Genomic DNA, 22,199 nt, shown 5'->3' with positions numbered 1-22,199 from the left:
AATTTCTGGAGCACACACGTTTTCAACTATCTTCCTAATTCATATTATTAAAATCAACTAACAAGTTTCCTTCACCTACTGTGCATGAGGCACTGCACTCTGAGGGTAACTCAAAATTAGGCTGCCTTCTCTTCAATGGGGGTACATTCCAGGAGGTAGTATGATGTAAAAGACCAAATATCAACTCTGGAGCCACAGTGGCCTGGGTCACATTTCTGGTTGTAAAACATACTAGCTGAATAACCCTGGACAAGTTAACTAGCTTCTCGTAGTCTCAATTTTGTTACCTGTAAAATAAAGACAGTCGTACTTTCATTTCAGCCACTCTAAACAATTAGCCATATAAAGAGGTAATGTAAAGTAACTAGTACAATAGTAGGCCGATAGTCACTTTTCAATAAATGGTAATGGGTTTGAAGTAAAACAGCAGAACAATTGGCCCATAAACTTGGCCACATTTAGCCATAGTGTAAGTAAGCTGGTGATGGTTTAGAAACTCTGAGGTGTACACTACAGTACTGGTTCTAGGTCTAGATCTGACTTGCTTATTCCTATGCTTTAGGAGAAAGTGCTTAGAGATTCCCTAGCAGCTCCAATCTGTACTCACCCTGCCATGGCTCAGGCTTGGCAGCTCACAGAGTCCTAGCTTACTCCATCCCTCAGAAACTATGACTTTCATTTCATTTTATCTGGTCCTGGTCGCATCAGTATAAGGGCTCCCAGTCTTAAGGAAACCAGCTAAATCCAAATCCAAATCCAAATCCTGACATTCTGTCTAGGGATTTTGATTTTACACCCGAGATTCTGTGCTGATCTTCTTAAAAGCTTTCCTTTGCCTTTAGTTTCTTTCAATTTTAATTCCCTCTTTACTCTCTACCAGACCATTTTTAAGCTCCTGAAGGAGTTTATATCAGTATGTAGAGACTTTATGCATTCTAGGTATTCAATATATATTTATGGAATTGAATCAAACACAATCATTCTGAAGCACTGCTTCTGTAATGTCATTTCTTAGTTCCACATTGCTTATTAATTCAAGTCATAAAGCCTCAGATTGGTTTACCAAGTCTTCCTGATTTATTCACTCTTGCTAATCCTTAAATCCCGCAGTTCCAAATATACGCCCCTGTGCTGATGTTCCCCCTTACCTGTTTCTGATTGTTTCAGTGTTTCTTGTTTCTTGCCTTTACTCCTGCTATTGCCTTTCCCTGGGACACTTCTTCTCCCCCTATCCAAATAATGTCCATCTTCAAGACTCACCCGAAGTACCACTCACCTCTGAAGCACTTCCCAGGATGCTTGCCAGCAGGACCTCATCCCTCCTGGACATTGGGTGGGACTCGTCATTACCAGATACTCTAACAATCATATTCCATAGAGAACTTTATTATACCCACTCCTCAGGGCAGACTAATCCAGCATTACAGTAAGCATAGTACCTAGGGCTCATGACACTTTGAAGCACCCGTGAAAATATCGTAACTTTTTTTAGAAGCAGAAGGTAAATGTGAATTTTTAGGTTAAAGCAAATGTTTACTGTATAGCATTTATATATTATTTTTATAGAAATACACTTGTAAAATATCCTTTTTAATTTTATTTATTGTGGAAGGGGCCCATGAAGGCAAAAGTACCTAGGGTCCACGGAAGTCATAAATCAGCCCTATCTTATACTGTCCTATAATAGAAAGTCCTCTTTTCTTAATTAGAATGTTCAAGATGCTATCAACAGTACCCAAGCTGACATTTGCTAACATCTAAGAAACCCCAGACACATAAATATAATTCTGTGGCATATTTCTCAATATTTCAAAGAGCCTAATCAAATAGTATATTTACCCATAATAAGCCCACTTGCATTAACTAAAATGTCAATGTTCTTTGCTTTTGGCTGGGAGTATACTAAGTCATTTGGCAACACTGGTGATCTCGTGCTGGTTAGTGGTTGTTGAAGACATGGGAATTTCTATGATGTGACTGAAGAACCAGAAAACCATTATAAAGCCACACGTCACTCACAGAATACCCAAATATAAGTGTCTTTTACAGAAGCCAAGCAAAATTAAGGTAAGGATGCAGAGTATCCCTGGGTCTTTAGTCATTTACTTAACTGTTTATCATCATCTAAGCCATTTTAATAGTTTTATGTGTGTAATTGCAAAACAGCATTATTGTATTTTATGATTATGAGCAATTATGTAATACCTGGGCCTAAGATAGAATGGGAAAGTATGTTAAAGATTTTAAAACATGCAACTCATGGAGGAGTGTGGGGAAAGGGAGACAGGGTTAATACTGAAAGGGGTCCATGGCAGTGAAAATAGTGGAACCCAGTAGATACTTCACGAATGTCTTTTGTACTGTTCCCAACTACATCAATAACACTTAGCTGAAGGCTAATAGGTGAAACATCAATCAACTAATAATAGTGGTCATGGCACCAGTAGTCATAGCAATAGTATAGCAGTCACATTATGAGTGCATGCTCAGTAAATATTTTTGATGTATTACATAGTAAATACTTCATCAAATTTGCTTGTTTGAAATTTAGAGCATAGGGACCTTATACATTTCAGCATTACATTATTCCAGGGAGCTTTAGAGGAATGGCTTTCTGGTTGCAGCCAGATCTCTTTTGCCAGTGAAAAGAAGCACATGATGGCAGCCCGGAGCTTTTCATTTGGCTCACCCTATTGTTTCTCCTCCAAACACAATCACTGACCAGTCTCATGAAATCACCTGCTACAAGTAAACTGACATGCACTCCCTGAATTCTTATACTTCCGAGTGAGGGCTTGCTCATGCTCTTGTACAGAATTAAGTAATAAGTCTCAAAAGAAGAGGGGGGCAAATAGACACTAGTGGGTTGTGTTTATTTAACCCTTGTTTCAGCAGTCTGTGAGCAGTGGTTGTTGTGCATGGGACTTTGTGAGCTTATTATAAAAGATGACTGTGTGGGAAGTGAGAGTGGGATAATGCCAACGACTGGCCACCAATGGGGAGGGGGAGAGAGGGAATGATATTTTAGAATTTCCACCAGTATTCTGGGAAAAGACTGGGATAAATTGTTTAATGCCACAAATTCTTCCCATCCCAGTATACTCTCCTTATTACAATATGACTTTGCTGCACCTCCCATCTCTAGGTGGAATCTATTTCTCTACTCCCAACAATCTGGGCTGGCCCTGTGATTTATCTGGACAATAAGATACAGTGACAGAGATGTGTAACAAGCTTAGGAACCTAAGTCTCAAGGTACCCTGCAGCTTGGGTCATTACCCTATTGGAAGGCAGCTCTGAGATGCCATCAGGGAAGATGACCCCTTGTGAGAAAGACCTCTTAAGAAGGAGAGAGGCCCAGCTATTTGTGCTGTCTTGGCTGAGCCCAAACCCCAGATCTCTGAATTAGCTGAATGTGTTCCATGAGAGAAGCAAGGATTGACTAGCAGGAAAACCGCAAGTCAACCCTACATATCCTGACAATAACAGATTGTTGTTGTTTTAAGGTCTAGGGTGGTTTATATGCAGCAACACATAGCAGAAACAGAGGCCAATACATATAACTGACCCTTTTTTCTTGACATTTTCAAAAATCTAAGGTCAGAATTGGAAGCGACCCAAGGAGGTCACTTCATGTCTGCCTATTTCAAAAATTTATGAGGTTAACTGGAAATTCACCAAACATAATTTTTCATTCTCAACCTTGATGTTCATTTTCTTTTAATTGAAAAAAAAAAAAGCTGTAACCATTTATATGAAAAGAAATACCACAAAGGTAAATTTAAACATTCTAATGTCACTGAACACTGAATTGTAAATTTGATGACTGAGGGTTAAATAACTCTCACAATTTTTTTTTTTCCTGAAGAACCAACAGTACTTACAAAAACAGGAATAGAGCTTATTATTATTATTATTATTCCTGAAAGTTCTCAGTAAAGCAAAATAAACCTCCATGATCAACTTAGCCCCAAAACCTTAATTAAAGTCAGATGTTAAGGGAGAGTTCAAATTCCTTAGTTTTATTTCCTAATCCACATAAAGAGGCATCAGAAGCATATTTCTCAGTTATTATTTACGTACTCCATAACAGGGCTCATTGATTTTTATTTATGCATTTATGTATGTTTATAACACCAACACCAAATTAAATAAATATGCCTTTAACTAAATACAGCCATAAGGCCATTTCCACAGAGGACACTGAATATATGGCTGTTTTCTACTTTTACTACCCATCAACATTCTGGCAAGCATTTCATGAGACTGTATTAGTTTGAAACACCCCAACATTCCTACTATCAAGTTTTCCCAAGGTGCCTCTACTGAAAGTGGGAAAACATATATTTGTATGTAAGTTCAAATATAATGGCAAAACCTGCCTATAAGGCTGACATGTGCAGCAGGAGTTATATTCAGAGTTGCCATAGCAGCCACCCACACTTACACACACACGAAGGGGTGGTGGGGTAAGAGAGAGAAACAGCAGAGAACAGAATCTATTGTTAAAAAGACAGAAGTACCCATCAATGTAATTACAAGCAGGAATCCTAGTTTGTAGTCTGAACCAGATGTAGAAGATTTCCCAGTGCTGGAATGTCTATTAAGGGATTTTGCTCTAAATGATCTACCATCTGCACCCTTGGCCTTACAGTTTACTGGATGCTGGTATTATGCAGGAAAGAATTCAGCTGCAGATACACACACTAGAGCTAAAATAATCTAATGTTTCCTTCTCTGGAACATTCAGAAACATTGTCACCAGAAAAATTTGTGGTTCTATGGATCTGAGAAAGTTACTTTACTTTTTGAGTCTCTTCATTTATAAAATAAGTAAAATAATATCACATACTTTAAGAAAATGTTACGAGAATTCAATAAAGTATCACAAATAATCAATTATTAAATAAATAATAATTATGATAAATAACTTTAAAAATACAAAGGAATTAGTAAAGTATTAACTAAGTTAGTAAAAGTGAAGCAATTGGTGCCTGACACACGGTAAATGTTCAACAAATGTCTGCTATAATAATTATTTTCATTAATATTGCCCAATTTTTATTACAGAACAGTATGATTTATAATTCAGAAGTTTATAAAACAAATGCATGCTGGCCGCAAGTAGATTGTAGCAAGACAAGATGTTAAGATTTTTCTAGTGTATAAACAATAATACTTTCTCCTGTAGCAATGCCTTTGAAACACTATTTTGCCAGAGTTAAAAGGCCAAGTATATTATTATAGCAGCACAATCAACACCACTGGCAAACATTGGTTACACAGCAAAATCTAACATGTACTGTGTTTTAAATTTTTATTTATTTATTTAGTTATTTAGAGACAGAGTCTTCCTTTGTTACCCAGGCTGAAATGTAGTTGAGTGATCATAGCTCACTGTAACCTCAAGCTCCTGGACTCAAGAGATTCTCCCGTCTTGGCCTCTCATGTAGCTGGGACTACAGGCATGCAGCACCACACCTGGCTGAGGTTTTGCTTTTTTTTTTTTTTTTTTTTCCTCTCTCTCTTTTTTTATAAAGATGGGGTCTCCTAGGTTGCCTAGGCTGGTCTCAAACTCCAAAGTTATCTTTCTGCCTTTTGGTCTCCCACAGTGCTAGTATTACAGGTATGAGCCACCATGTCCCATCTGAATCTAATATCTATTAGTATTAAAATATTTGTATAAGAATATTTGGGGTCAGAGAGTATTCTAGAATTTGTCTCCCATCATTGACTTGGCCATGTATTTATCACAGATATATTTGCAATTCACACCCAGATACAAACATAAACATCAAATTTAGATGTGATGGCAATGAGTGAAAAGTATTTTGTGACTTCTGATTCACTCAAGTTTCAATCTCTGTTTTAAGGCTGAGTGCTTCATATTCTAGTAGAGGTGAAACATATAGTCAGGCAATTTCTTTAATAGGAAAGAATATGCATGGGTTACCATACTTCATATCAGGCCCAGAGGTACCTTAGAATGTGCAAGAAAAAGCAAGGCTAATGGGCTAAAGGAAACAGGGGAAATTAGAATAACAGAATTTGGGGGCACAGTGGGATGGCAAGGAGAGAGTTGTAACGGACAAACTTTAGAAAAGTTAGGAAGCAGTGGAAGAGAAAATAAATAGGATAGGATTAAGGAAAGAATCCTTGACTCCATAAAAAGTTTCTGGATGGGAGTTTTAAAATGTCCAGGCAGTGAGGGATAGAATTAACTTGGCTTAAAAACTTTAAAAATGTTAAAATGTATAATCTATGGTTCTAAAGTTATCCTGTCATTCTAAATGTTATGCATAACATTACATTTCTCTTCCTAAATTGTCCTTCTATTTAGTAATCTTTATTTGAATCTCAAGTAGAGATGTCACAAGGTAGTCCATATATTCTCTCTGCCTTTAGAAATAACAAGATTGTATGGAAAACATTTCCATTATCAAATAGCTCTCTGAGGGAAGAAAAATAATTCCAAGTTTTTCCAAATCATTAGAAATAATCAAATTTGGTTTCACATTGGTCCTGAGACTTTACAGATCTCTAGTTAATGAGCTGAAATCGGAAGGAAGTAGATTTAGCACCGCTGGGAAGGAGAACCCCAGAAGACATTTAAATTCTCTGGTCTGGCTGGGTGCAGCAGCTCACGCCTGTAATCCCAGTACTTTGGGAGGCCAAGGTGGGCGGCTCACTTGAGGTCTAAAGTTTGAGACCATCCTGGCTAACACGGTGAAACCCCATCTCTACTAAAAATACAAAAATTAGCCGGGCGAGGTGGCGGGTGCCTTTAGTCCCAGCTACTCGGGAGGCTGAGGCAGGAGAATGGTGTGAACCCGGGAGGCGGAGCTTGCAGTGAGCGGAGATGGCACCACTGCACTCCAGCTTGGGCAACACAGCAAGACTCTGGCAAAAAAATATAAAAAATTAAAAAAAAAAATCTGACCTTATAAGGGTTTGTGGAAAAGCCTATAGGGAACACCTTCGGAGTCCACCTCCTGAGCTGCAAGGCACATCCTTGTAAGGAGGGAGAGGTTGATGGTACCATTGCTGGGGACAAGAGCTGCCTGCCAAGGCTGCCCTTCTTTCTCCTTCTGTACATGGGTAATGCACTCACTCACTTCTAACTAAAGGTCCTAGGATAGCTGCACGGGGGCCTGGCTCTTGCCACAAAGATGATGGCCAATACTTAAGATTAAAGGAAAAAATAGAATTTCTAAGGACTCTTTGGTTAGTTCTATGAGAAAACATGAAATGTTAATTGAGATATGATGATGATACAGTTGTCAGTAACAATAGTGCTTTCTAGAAAAAAAAAAAAGGACCCCTTTCACCCCTAGCAGGGACTATGAGAGCTTGGATAGGCAGCTAAGAGGCCTAGGTAGTTCTCTTAATCATGCTATTACAAGTTCATGGGGAATGCTACAGAACAAATTTGTTTCCACTAAGTCCTATTTAATATAAAGACAAACATATTCTCAAATAGAAATGCTAATGGCTACATTTTTTAATACAATCAACTACCCGCACATAATCTCATGAGAGACAACTGTCTTAATTTTGTTCAGAATACCAACAGCTATTATTAAAAATAGATTAAATGGCCTACAGAAAGATATGAATGTGCTTTAAGTGACTTTCATTATGGCAGGGAAAAAGAATTTCTACACTGGAAAAATTAACAGTAATACAGACTAAGACAACAAATTTATAATCCTTACTTACGGTCAGATACATAGCTGCATAGACACTGAGAGCTGCTTCTTTGGATGGAAAGGTTTTTCGCGCTCTCATGATGAGATCTGGGTTGCCAGTACAGGCCTCTTCCCCACTGATGAACTGTGTATACTGTTGACATCCAAGTGCTGTATAATTGGGCTTACACAGGGCAAGGAAATGTGGGGCCAGATTTCCTGTGACTACTTGTCCAGCATTTACAAAGATATCTGTAGCAAACAGTCCAAATGTATAAATTCCTGGGGAAGAAAACAAATAATTTTAACTTCTTGCTTTGTGTGTGTGTGTGCGTGCGTGTGTGTGAATTTCAGTTTATAATAAACGAAAATGGAAATATCTTAAAAACTATAAATGTTCCATACGTATACATAGTTCCTTTCATTTCATTCCTCTCCAGTTCTTTCCTTGGCTTTCTGGAGTGGTGAAAGTGGTAACTGCGCTACTACTACATGGTTTTTGTGCATGACAGGTTTATAAGACATAAGATAAGAACGTGTATTCTCAGACTCCGGGTAATGCAATTGTTTCCTGGAGTCGTGTGTTCCTCTACTAATGTCAGCAATTTTATTTTTTCCCCTATTTTTGAATTTTTTTTTAATCGCACTAACATAAAGCAAAGCAGTTGTCTCTCTTTGATTACGCTCTTACTCCCATCCAGACTGATGTTAACGCTGCTGGAGGTGCTAATTAGCAGTAAATCCAGCGCCATCGGTTTTCATTTAAATACGGAAAATCTTAAGTAAAGCAGAATGCTTTCAGAGCAATCTCTACATTGCCTTCAGAAACACATTTTGTTAAATAAAGTCATAGAGCAGCTAGCAATTTATTTCTACCTTATCTTTTATGGATTGATTTTCAACTGATCCAATGTGGGCTACTTAGTAAACAAGGCAATCAAAATTATAGGCTTTTAATTATTTTTACAGTTTTAAAATTTATTTACTTTGGTTACCTGAAGGTATAGAACTAAGTGTGTAGATATTTTTTCCTCCTTTGCTAAGGAACTTCCCAATTTACTTGAATACCAAAAACATTTTCTAAATTCAAAGTCATTGGTCATTATTGTTAAAACTTATTTTTCTATTATACAGGCAAAACAATTTTTGGCATTAATTTTTTTTTTTTTTTTTTTTTTTTTGAGGCGGAGTCTCGCTCTGTCGCCCGGGCTGGAGTGCAGTGGCCGGATCTCAGCTCACTGCAAGCTCCACCTCCCGGGTTTACGCCATTCTCCTGCCTCAGCCTCCCGAGTAGCTGGGACTACAGGCGCCCGCCACCTCGCCCGGCTAGTTTTTGTATTTTTAGTAGAGACGGGGTTTCACCGTGTTAGGCAGGATGGTCTCGATTTCCTGACCTCGTGATCCGCCCGTCTCGGCCTCCCAAAGTGCTGGGATTACAGGCTTGAACCACCGCGCCCGGCCGGCATTAATTTAAATTAAACTTACAGCTACAGTCTTTAAGGATGTGGTACCAATGAAAAGAAATTCATCCTTTTATAATTTTGGGAATAAAATCCAACAGGACCTTTTAAAACTATCCCAAATGAATACTTCTAAAAGTATTGATTTATTAAAATGTCATATACTTATGTTACAATAATTAGATGTTTTTCTTTTTAGTCATGTATTTCTGGATTGTTTGTTTCCCAAGTCTTTTCATCATTGTTAGCTGTTGTATAGTATATCACCATAAAAGTTGTACTAGATCAAATAATTTTCCAGTATTAGATGGATAGCTGTTCTTTTACATTTTTAAAATATTATATAAGATTACAAAAGGTTTACATACAAAAACCCCCACACAGCAAAACTCTATGTATATACAAATGGAAATGAAACAAAGGTATTAGTTCTCTCTTCACCTAAAAATTCTAAAAGAAAACAGTAAGAAGCCCTTTTTTAACATCTCACCAGCATTCCTCTATGAATCATACAAAGTAAAGGTTATCAAAATCAGAAATTTGAGAGAGGCAGAGAAATTAAAGAGAACCGAGCTCAATAAAACTTCTCCTTCCAAAATCTCATGGCCAAGCATGGGAACCTAAATACAAGTCTTCTTCATTCGTACGCATTTGAAATCTAGGCTGTTTGGTGCAATGGGTTTTCCTGTTGGTAACAGAAATATTTGATAAGAATGTGGAAATGTCTCTTGACACTCTAAAGTTCCCAAATGTGTTTTCGAATTAAAATGTCAGTGCACCAGGCCCAAGGCTAATACTGTAGTTGACTACAAAGATAATTATTAAAGTGAGATCCTTTGAGTGTATCTACTCCACTGACCTAAAGAATAAAGTCACTGCACAGAATGATGTGCTATTATACAGTGATGCTTCGCTTACATGTTTCCACTTTATTATAGCTAGAAACATCCAAATCATAAGGGAACAAGAAACAAATGAGGCTTTTGTATTTTATAAAATCATATAATAAGAAGCATGCAGAGACTTAAAAGCATACTGTAAGCCAAATATTCTTTAGAAATATGTGTGCAAATGCAGAAAAATATTTTACTTAAATAGGTACAATGTAATTTGCTTAACAGTATTTAGGAAAGCATCGATTTCTTTAAATACTTTTAATTCTGAGCATATTGTTGTATATTGCTTTTTTTTAAATTAAATGACTTATACAAAAAGAAATTAGTCAAGAACACAGTATTGATACACGTGAAAAAAATAACTTCTAGGGTTTCATATAAAAGTTGTCCCTTCAACAGGATAAATGAGGGCTTTGGAGATACAAAACTTGATGTCAGTAAAAGTAACAGTCTCGGATATGAAGGCCTTTCGTCTTCAGAGAGATCCAAAAGCCTGATGACATTTGGCTAGTCTTTAATGGGCTTATAGACAGATTAGGTGATCTATGCATAATATCTTCAAAGTCTTCATCTTGATCCCTTCAATATGAGAACTATGTTGAAGAGTTACATTATCTTTAGTGCATCTCTTAATACTAGTAAAAAATTATCTTAAATGGCATTTAGTAGATACAGATATACTTATTTTTATCTGACAAATCCAGGAAACAATTATTTATATTACATTGTATTGGGTCAGTTAAAAAAAAGTGTCTAGACTAAGTTCTCACTGAATTAAAATGATTTTCAATAATTCATACATGCATATATTTATTATTGCTAGTATTTCAGATTAAAAGTTAAATTATTAGTGAATCTTGTCCTCTACTAAAATCCTCAATACATTTTTGTTTATATAAAAATCAACCTAGAAGGAGCACATGGAGTGCTACGTTTCTTCTATTTGCCAAGTTATTTTTCTATCCTTCGTGATGTTCAACGACCCACCTGGATTATCACCACCCTCCCACTAAGTACGGTCCAAAGATTTTCATAAACACAGTAATCATGTAACTTTTGGTTCTTAAAGAATATTAAACATCCAAAGGTGGTGTTCTTTTTGCCTTAAAGGAACGTGGAAATGACACCCTAAAGTGGGATCTTGCTATATTACAGAGAAAGTAGTATGTAATGTTTACTTTAAAAATTTTTTATTTCAGTAGATTTTAGGGGAACAGGTGGTGTTTGGTTACATGAGTAAGTTCTTTAGTGGTGATGTCTAGGATTTTGATACAACCATCACCCAAGCAGTGTGTAATGTTTACTTTTAAAAGCAAATTAAAACATTTCAAAGAAAAAAAAAATTTGCAAACAGTTAAAATGTGAGTCATTTTAAGGGTTAGCTTATACACAGACACTGTTTCAGAAATATTACAAATAATTTAATGAACACATACCAAGAAATCGGACAGTTCGGCGCACCAGCGGGTTTATATAGCAACAGTCTCCAGTTAAAATAGTTTTTTCCTGGTTTTCAAAATCCCTTGTGGCTAGTTGTAGGCAAAAGACAGCAGTTTCTCCAACTATTATCTTGAAAGAAAATAAAAGATTAAGGAATATTAGAATTTAACCAGTATAAATGTAAAATATTTTCATTTTAAAAAGGTAAAATGGAGCTCTTTTGAATGGTAATAATCTCAATGTAAAACGGAGCCATAATCGATTTCCTAGATCCTTTGATTACAGCCTTGTCCCTGTGTATGTAAACCACATTTTTCTCATATTGAAAAATTATGAACAAAAATAGACAACATTTTTTGTTTTCTAAAAGTCTTAATTAAAAAAATAAAACATACAAAAGATATGTAAGGAAGTACTCATTTATTTTTGGTGTGTAATTAAGCTCCATGTTTTATTTTTTTAAGTTACTATCTTATTTAAATTTGACTCTGCTACAGAATTCACAACAGATTCTCCACGCAAATATTTTTTAAAGCGTCAGATATACACATACTAATTTAAAATCATATTAATACTTTTATAAATGAGAAAAAATAAATCTGCACACGTTTGACCTTGAGAGCCTCCTGTTCTGACACATTACTAGGACTTGTCATAATTAATATACTACTTATACTTTAGTATAAATGTTATTTTGATCTTCATTAAAACCATATGAAACTACGAACAGCATCCTACCCTTTTTACAAGTAAAGAAACACCAAGACTTAGAACACAAGTGAGTTGCCCAAGTGCTGGCAACGGGAACAAAGTTCTGTTACAGATGCTTTGCTCTACTCTGCTGACTTATTAAAGGACCTGGCTATCTTACATTGGTATTTGTACCACTGGTTGTGATTTTTATACATGGTCCTCAAAATCACCTAGTAAGGTATTACAGCAAGTATTATTATTCCATTTTACAAAAGAGGAAATGGAGATTTAGGGAGTTTAAATAATGTGTTCCTTTTAAGGCCAGTCAGAAGCCAAGCAGAAATTTCTGACATTTAATACTGTGAACAACAGCACGACAAATAAGATTAAGAGAAAAAGAAACTGGAGCTAACAGTGTGTCTACTAATTTGTCATTGTGAAGTTTGCTTTTATTATGTCTTGTCAAGCTTAATTAACATGTTATACAGGGAGTCCCTGACATTCCCTGGGGAAACGCTTTTGGGGTCTCTATGAAAAGTAGTATCTATGATTACAAGATATTCAAAATAGAAAGAGTGAGGCAGAGAAGGAGGTTACAGGAGATTAGGTGTTTGACCTACTTTTACCCCAGTGTGAACAGAAGATTATGAGACATCTCTTCATTTTCATCCTTCTTTCTACCCCCTTTTCCTCTTTTCTTACTATACTTCTTTTTCCCAGTAGCCCAGGGTTCAATGTTAAATCAGAAGACGTTGAGTGGAACTAAATTAAGAGAGACTAGTCTTGCCTATTTGGTGAGACTGGATTGAGCTGGAAGAGAGAAGAACTTCCAACTTCCTCCTTAATTTTAACTCTGGCATTGGTGAAGTAGAGTGGATGTGTGATGAAACAGTTCATCCAGCCAAAGGATGCATAAGAATTATTTTTCATGAGTATCTGAAGAATCTGACAAGTAGATGAACTGTGTGTTTGATACCTTATCTCTCTTTCTGAATAACTTTTTTCTCATGTCCTACCTCCTCTTCATTGCACCTTGAAAGAAATTACCATGATGATGTTTTCTGGGTTTTCAGATTCAACTTCTTCTGGGTCTGTTTTACCACAGAATGTTCCAAACTCTAACAAAGCATCATCCACTCCACTTCATGAGCTGACCGGCTGTGCACATGATGGCTGTGCTCTCAGCCTCCTATTCTCCACTGCAGCTTCCACTGGGTCTCCATCCCCAGGCAGGCCCCACTCCATGGTACACTGAACCGCAACTCAGGCTAACATGCTAAACTCCCTAGGATGTAGTAGATACCCAATCATTCTTATTTAATGCATAAAGGCATCACATTTTCAAGAAACTCTCAGCTTCAATAGATCAGAATGTCCTAGTCTGCTATTAACCTTTTGCCTGACTTCTAATAACCAACTTCGGGCTTGCTCCTGTGATGAAGGATCTATCCTGTACCTAGTTCCTAAAACCGGAGCCTGTATATGAAGTCCTTGACTTGATAATTCTTTTTAGTTACCAGGGTCTTAACAGACCAAGAACTGCCTTGTTGGGGCCACCTTTCCCGGGGCTCTCTTCCCAGTGGCTTTCTAATGCTGACCTCTTGCTTGCCTGCATCTCAGCACATTTCACATTGCTGAATTTCCGATTTGTGTCCTGGGCATTTCTGTCAGAACAGTTTCTCAGTCACTGTCAGTTGGCTGCTACTATAAGAAACACACTTGAACTATGTTAACCAAAATAGTAAGTTTATTCTAGAGTTAGTTTCCTCAGAATTGAAGGGCAGGGAGCTTGGGGATTAGGCCCATGAATGGAAAGTCCTCAGGAGTCGAGGCAACAACTGTCGCCATTTCATTCTCCCTCTTTCCCTGGAGTCACACTGTCTCTCATCTCAGTTTCTCTGTGTATGCCTTTCTGCCAGCTCGTGTTCCTGATTCTGAGCATACATGATTTCCCCAATTGTCTTCAAGAAGCTTATCTTGAATTTGTCAACTCAGTTCAAGGAAACAGTTCAACTGGTAAGATTTTCCAAACCTCAATTCCAAATTCCCAGGAGGTTTAGGTTGAGATAAGGCATCTCCCCCAGTCCAATGAGCCAAGGTTAAGAAGGTATGTCATGTACATGAAAATGTCACTGTGGGTAGAGAAGGTAGTTCTCAAACACAGAGTTGTTGTACTCAGATGCCGATGTCAAACGCCTGTCCATCACATCTTGCTGGACTCCCTCCAGCCAATTCTTGGTCTAGACTAGCTCTTTCCAGCATGTTCTCTGGATACTGTATTCTGTCCACCTACTTGGACTTCATCTCCAAGGACCTACTTGGACTTCTGCTTTCCTCCAAGGGTATGTCTAATTCACATGCCCTAGTTCTCTTTCCCCCAGAGCTCACTGTGATATCCATGGAACCGTTCATCAAAACCATATTCTCTCTTAACTTCCCCCACCCAACTTCCTGAGTTAAAACTCCAATTATTTACTGTTCTCAGATAATAATAATAATTATTATTATTATTATTTTAGATGAAGTCTCACTCTGTCACCCAGGGTGGAGTGCAGTGGCGCAATCTTGGCTCACTGCAACCTCCTCCTTCCAGGTTCAAGCAATTCTCCTGTCTCAGCCTCAGGTGGGACTATAGGCACATGCCACCACACCAGGTTAATTTTTGTATTTTTAATAGAGATTGCATTTCACCATGTTGGCCAGGCTAGTCTCAAATTCCTGACCTCAGGTGATCCATATGCATCAGCCTCCCGACGTGCTGGGATTACAGGAGTGAGCCACTGTGCCCAGCCTGCTCTCAGATAAATTCAAATAATGAAAATAAAATAATTCTAATTATGATTAATGTATTTATGTAAATGCCTTCTGAGTTAAGGGCACGGTGCTAGACACTAAGGTTTGAAGAAAGGTTTATAATCTAATGGGGTAGACACAAGCAGATTGATTAATAATGGTACAAAGTTGCACAGGCTGAGCTTTATTTGACTGGTTTGGCCAATACATGCTAGGAGAACGTTTAGGAAGAAGTGTCACTGCGTCACTGAGGGAATTTGTGGTGGCAATGAAACATGTCACTCAAATCTCCCACTGCAGAGATGTTTACAGACAGATGGCCCTGGCTGCTGCTCCTCTGGATCCAGTACTGTATCCATGCTGAGGCCACACTTCTACAGGCTCCTCCTAGCTAATGACTAAGCATGGTGGGGGTACTAAGGTGAGCTTAATCTTCTGAAACATGGGATACCTCCAACTGGCAATTTTGGTTTAAAGATTCTCCATGAGCCTGACCAAATCCTTCTTAGAGTCATGCTTCCTATACAATCCACTACCCCAGTGAGACTACCTAACCTAGTCTGAAGTGTTTCCCACCCAGTCTTCCTTCTTTCTCCCTCTCATGCACGGAGGGGAGCAGACCTCCATCACAGTCTGAAGGCTCTCTTTGCTGTCTCTGGCTTATCCCTCAACTTCTGCTTTTCACAGATTTTTTTTTCTAACAACTCTTGTACTTCTAATCTCACTTGATAATTGCTTCTAGGAGAATATAAACATACACAGCATCAAAGATAGACAGGGTGTGATCCTTACTACACTTAGAGCTTGTTATTAGATAAATGTAGAGAATTCAAAAACAACTCCAACTAGAAAGTATTTGGAGAGAAGGAGGTAACCTTTCTCCTATTAGCTCTCAGCTTGACCTCAACAGAGGCTAAAGTAGATTGAGTTTGCCTTGAAGGCAGAGGCACAGCAGGTAGCATTTGGTAAATGTTAACCACTGTCATAACTGTTGAAAAAATTATTGGCAACAAGAGCATCATTAACAATATATATGTAATTGTATGCAGTTTATATTTCTATTAATAATTGATATTCATATCTATTCTTTCTTCCTAAGCTTAACACACTACTAGACACGAAGTAGGGAATTTTCATTTTCTACTGTCCTATATATCCGCCCTTATGACTAATTTAATACCAGGTCATATTGACTCTAATGCATATATTTCTCTTTTTCCTCTTGAATTAATCAGAGACTCTGGTCAGTGAGTTACAGACCTAAGTTTTATATTATCTGGTATTTTATTTTGTCTCTCTTTTCCTGACAGAAGCTCTCCTTAGCAGGACTTCATTCCTCCTAAGACTTTACCAACCTCTGCTCCACTAAGGAATCCCAGATCTTCATATTTCCCCTAAACCCCAGATGCAGGTCTCCATCCACCTATTAAACAGCAACATCTCAACATGCTTATATCTACCTATTGGAAGGCCATACAGCCTTTACACCCAAAATAAAATCCATGTGTTCCTCCTAATCGTCCATGTCACCATCTCAATTAATCCATTCAATTTCTACTTGGACTCAAGCTAAAACTCTCATACATTTACGTATCATGCTGATACCTCCAGTTCCCTCATTTGTCTCTTTTCATCAGTTGCTCTTATTTATATTATTTTTAATTGACACAAAATTATATACATTTATGGTGTGCAACATAATGTTGTGAAATACGTATACATCATGTAATGGTTAAATCAAGCTTATTTAACATATGCATTACCTCACATAATTAGCATTTTTGTGGTGAAAACACTTAGAATCTACTCTGTTAACAATTTTTAAGTTTACAGCACATTCTTATTAACTATAGTCACTATGATGTACAAGAGATCTTATTTCTTCTAACTGAATCTCCATCAATTGCTAAATCCTGTTGATTATATATCTTAACTCTATTTCAAATAAAACCACTTTTATCACTACCTCCATTTTAAAATCCAGTCCCTCTTCACTTTTTTCCTGCATTAAAGGATACGCAGAACTTGCATTTGTGCTTCCATTTTCTCTGCTCTTCAAACTGTTACTGTCAGATTGGTCTATTGAAAGCAAATTTTGTATAATCCAAATTTTCCTTTCTTTTTCTGGAAACAGGGTCTCCCTCTGTCACCCAGGCTGGAGTGCAGTGGTGCAATTACGGCTCACTGCAACCTTGAATTTCTAGACTCAAGCCATTCTCCCAACTCAGCTTCCTGGGTAGCTAAGACTATTAGAGGTGTGTGCCACTACGCCCAATTAACTTCTTTTATTTTTTATTTTTAGTTTATGTAGAGATGAGGTCTTGCTATGTTGCTGGTCTTGAACTCCTGGCCTGAAGTGACCCTCCCAAAGCACTGGGATTACAGGCATGAGCCACCACACCCAGCCCCACATTTTCTATTTAGAATTTTCAGTGTGTCCTCATAGCTTGTGGATTAACTAAAATTTCATAAGAGATCATTTATTGCTGAGCCTAAACCTATCTTTTACAGTTTCCGCAATTCCTACATAGTCTTCAGACACTCTGTGCTCTAGTCACAGCTAAGCATTTTCATTCTCCAACATATCCAGTATTTCCATACATCCAGGTTTCTATGCTTGGTCCATGGCTTAGTATATCTTGGTAGGCAGTGCATGGTTCTGTGCTATTCTATTGCAACTTTATTTTATTCCTGGTGCAGTTCATCCTTCCTTTCTCTGTGTTCCAATGGGACGTTGTACATTTATTATGATAATTTCCGTATGCTTTTATAAGTATCAGTAACATCTGTGTCTTCCACTCAGTTGAGAGCTTTTCTGAGGTATGGATTGCATAACATTTATCTTTAAACTTCTACTATTATAGCACAGTGACTGACAATAAATGTGAATACTGTATGAATGAATAAAATGCAGTTCAATCTTCCCATCTCATAGATAAGGGAAACTACAGAGAGAGAGAGAGAGAGAGGTTGAACATGCCTGAGTCACATGGTAACCGGCACAGCCAGAGTCTGAATCCAAGTTCAGAGTTTTAGTTTGACCATAGCCTCTGGCTGGGAACTTGTGAGCCTCTCCTCCAGCTTTTTCAAGTTAAGATAGGTCAGTCTCTGCTGCCCACTTACAGGTCACACACTGGAGTCCTACCACATTTCTAGCATCTTTACAGTTTCAAAAGGTAGGAGATGGGGCATAAAGCACCTCAGAAGGACTTCTGGACTCCTCTGGTGTCCAGGTATAAGAGAGTTGAGTATAGAAAAAAATATTTTCCTGATCCTATTAACGTACAAGCCAGTCTTCCAACAAACACCAAAAACATTTACATCGTCCTTTCTAACCCCGTTGTAATTTTTTGAGACACTCTTTTCACTGAAATGTCTTCATGTCTTCTCTGCATATCCTTGGCTCTTAGGTGCCACTGAGGATCTGGTGTTTTGGTCGTTTTCTCACCTTTATTAAGAAGGGATTCTTAATTCTGGAATCACGGGCTACCATTTTCACTAGATTCCCAAAGCAGCCCTGGGGCAAAGAGCATAAATGGTTTGCTTTCCTCACTGGGAGTGGGAAATATGAGGTTTCAAGGTCACAGAAGCCAGAGATAGAGATGCTAAAAACTTTGTCATGTCATAATTTTCTTTGATAAAACTTCCTTTCTTCTGTGAACTAACCAATGAAAGCTGTTTCTAGACAGAGTTGAGAGGATGGACGGTATTAACTGAGATCGACTGAGAAGCAGCATGGTCCCTCCTCCCTCCCACAGGCACCAACTGTCTATAGAGCAGGAGAAAGAAGCAGAACCTTGGGGAAGACACCTGTGGTCCCGGTGGGAAGGATCAACTGGCCTCCCATGGATCAGCCTTTCACGGAGGTGATCCTCCCCCACCTCAGCAAAAACTCTCCACTGCCTGGGACATGAAAGAAAAAGGAGCAGAAAAAGGACTCTGCTGGTAGACAGAGGGCAGGCGGGCACAGTAAGTGCAGAGCTGTCAACCCTCACCCTGTTTCTCTTACATCTGCCTTCCAACTCCCCTCATCTGGGCCCACTAAACTCAACCATCCCTCCTCCTCCTCTGCCAAGAGAAGCAAAGCACCTGCCTGTTCCCAGTTGTACAAGAAGCCCTCAAACAACTTCCAGGGAAGATGAGTAACTGTTTGTAGTCCTTATCAATCTGACATGGAATGTGATGAGATGCCCACCAAGGGCTCAGAAACTAATATTGAAGAGCTTTCACTGCTTTATTTAGTTATTTTGGAAGCAGGCTCTTGTTCTGTTGCCCAGGCTGGAGTGCCATGGTGCAATCATGCCTCACTGCAGCCTCGACCTCCTGGACTCAAATAATCCCCCCGCCTCAGCCTTCCAAGTAGATGAGACTACAGGCATGTGCCACCATGCCCAGCTAATTTTTGATTTTTTTTTTTTTTTTCCTTTGGTAGAGATAGGATTTCATTACATTGCCCAGGCTGGTCTTGAATTCTTGGGCTTATGCGATCCGCCCACCTCAGCCTCCCAAAGTGCTGGAATTACAGGCATGAACCAGCGCACCTGGCCTCACTACTTTATGCATTCAGAGCTGGGTCTGAGCAATCTGTGGTGTTTCTTAGTCAATTTTTAAATACATATATATTTTGGTAGAGATAGGATTTCACTACGTTGCCCAAGCTGGTCTTGAATTCTTGGGCTTAATGTGATCCGCCCACCTCAGCCTCCCAAAGTGCTGGGATTACAGGCATGAACCAGCGCACCTGGCCTCACTACTTTATGCATTCAGAGCTGGGTCTGAGCAATCTGTGGTGTTTCTTAGTCAATTTTTATATATATATATTTTTTGGTAGAGATAGGATTTCATTACGTTGCCCAGGCTGGTCTTGAATTCTTGGGCTTAATGTGATCCGCCCACCTCAGCCTCCCAAAGTGCTGGGATTACAGGCATGAACCAGTGCACCTGGCCTCACTACTTTATGCATTCAGAGCTGGGTCTGAGCAATCTGTGGTGTTTCTTAGTCACAGTCCCATCCTTATTGTAATCTGACAGTCCACCTCATTGGGAGGAAGAGTTCTGCTCCTGTACCCCAACCTGATAGAAGCCCTGCACCTCACTGACAGACCATCTCAAACTTGAGTATTACATTCCTTATTGCACTCCATCTCCTTGCTGGACATTACATTATGCTTTATTGATCTCAGTGTTGAACATTATGAAGCTCCTCAAATCTTGCCCTGCCCAACAAGCTGGATCTACACACTGTCTGTCCCTTCCTAATGACTCAACTAAGTCTCCATACTGTCTTTGAGGACAGGTCTGGTATCCAGCCTTGTATTTTTTCTTTTTTTCTTTTTTATCAATTACCTTCTTTGGTAATGAGTAAAAAGTCCCATTCTGCTGATGAATAGCAACCTACAAGAATGCAAGTGTGAATCATAAATGTCTCCAGGATGCACACATCACTTTGTTCTCATACCTTAACCTTTGTTATGCATAGGCCAACTTTGTTATCTACAGTCCTTGATGACAAAATACTGACGTTTTACTAGGAAGGGAAAAATTGCTGTAGATTTTCATCAAATGTCAAACTCCAAAGAGCTCTATGTTTTCATTTATAAGTACACAATTAGAAATTCCTCTCCCCTCTAACTGGTGGTGACTCAAAGATATTCACGCATCCATTTGAAATTGGTACAAGAAAGCCATTTCAGATGTAATGCAGCAAAACAGAAGTTATGTAATCAGTGTGATAGTATTTGGCATGCGTTTCACATCCTTCAGAGAGGTGTGAAATGATATCCAAAAAGCAAAATTAATCCACAGAAGTACACTTATGGGACACACCTAAACTTTAAACTCTGAAGGTGGGAATCCAGTGAAGTGGGGTTTTATTTGTTACAGAAGCTGGAACTTGCTAATTTCCCTGTTTTTAAAAAGAGACAGAACAAGTCTCAGTCTCAGGGTCTTTTGCAGAAAACAATGTCTGGCTAGAATTTTTAAAACAATGTAGACTTTCTGTATTCATTTCACGGTTCCCTTCTGCTTATCAAGTGATACTGGTTTTCCATTTGTAGTAATAATAGAATGTGTTCTTTTATAATAATTTGTTAGTAAAGTGAACTGATTTTAAGAAAAAATTAATGCTAGCTGAGTTGGTATGCAGCTATGATGTCAGGCATGAAGGTGATGTCCTGAGAGGAAAATTTGGGAAACATTTAGCATATAATAAAAGCTCATTTACACTGTTGATGTACATAGGGCCTAGGTTTTAGGCATTGTTCTAAGTGCTTTCCAAATACTGGCTAATTTAATCTTCAAAGCAATCTGATGAGGTAGGTGCTATTATTGAAATCCAGTTACAGAAAAAGAAAATAAAGAATAAAGTAACCTATATATGTTACTAGCCATGGTTATAATTGTGGGGATGTGGCAACCAGGAAACTCTAATACTCTGGGAAGAGGGCAGTTTAAGGGAAGTGGAGGGACAAAGGCTGCTTAGATGGAAGGATATGGAGTCAAGAATTGGATTTGATCCTTTGAATTGTGGATTTGATCCGTTGAGTTAAGATTCACAGTCTTTAGGAGATCCCTGTAAAATGTAGATACCAGAGGATAAGCAACATGAAGCTACCATCCCAACCACTGGGTGGGATGAGCTTATTAACTCACTTTTCAATTGGGAAAGATATGTGTCTATTTTGAGAGCTCTACAGACAGTAGCTCTCACATGTGGTCCCTGAACCAACAGTATCGGCAATCTGGGAGCTTGACAGAAATGCCCCACCCCTACTGACTCAAGAACTCAGGGGTGGGGTCTGGCCATGTGTGTTTCAACAAGCCCTCTAAGCTCTGTAAGATATTTCAAGGGGTCTAAAGCTCCTTTTTATTACGTTGTAAATTTGTCAAGAATACGTTAAAAGAGATTTTTAGATACTGATTCAAACAAGTAATTATTATGTACTAGTACTGTGCAAAGAGCTATTCTAGGTATTGCAATAAAAGGGTGGGATTATAGAAAGAGAGGTTAAATAAATCCTAAAGTAAAAATGAATCCAACACTCTCACTTTCTAGCTATTTTAAGTGAGATGTGAAGAAATGAACCGTCCTAAGAAGGATGGCTCACTTAATCAATGCTCAGCACCCAGGAAGGCCACTCCCATCCTGTCTGTGAGTCTACTGCATGGCCCTGCATGGCCCACTGTGTTTAAAACGGGGAGGTCATCAAATAAACTCGTAACTTCGCTTG

General features: G+C 38.4%; 1 protein-coding gene across 1 annotated transcript in view; it reads right to left on the bottom strand.

Annotated features, from left to right (window-relative positions):
• PLPPR5 (phospholipid phosphatase related 5) overlaps window positions 1–22,199 on the bottom strand; it is a 118,761-nt gene that overhangs the window by 58,280 nt on the left and 38,282 nt on the right. The window contains exons 2-3 of the mRNA XM_033198064.1: window positions 11,481–11,613; window positions 7,720–7,970 (exon numbers count right to left, since the gene is read on the bottom strand). Of these exons, the coding sequence (XP_033053955.1) occupies window positions 7,720–7,970; window positions 11,481–11,613 (384 nt within the window). The remainder of the gene's footprint in view (window positions 1–7,719; window positions 7,971–11,480; window positions 11,614–22,199) is intronic.

This window comes from Trachypithecus francoisi, unplaced genomic scaffold (assembly GCF_009764315.1).
Source record: "Trachypithecus francoisi isolate TF-2019V2 unplaced genomic scaffold, Tfra_2.0 Lachesis_group5, whole genome shotgun sequence".
Taxonomy (NCBI): domain Eukaryota; kingdom Metazoa; phylum Chordata; class Mammalia; order Primates; family Cercopithecidae; genus Trachypithecus; species Trachypithecus francoisi.
The sequence above is the reverse complement of the archived record's forward strand: the minus strand, read 5'-3'. Positions and strand labels throughout refer to the sequence as shown.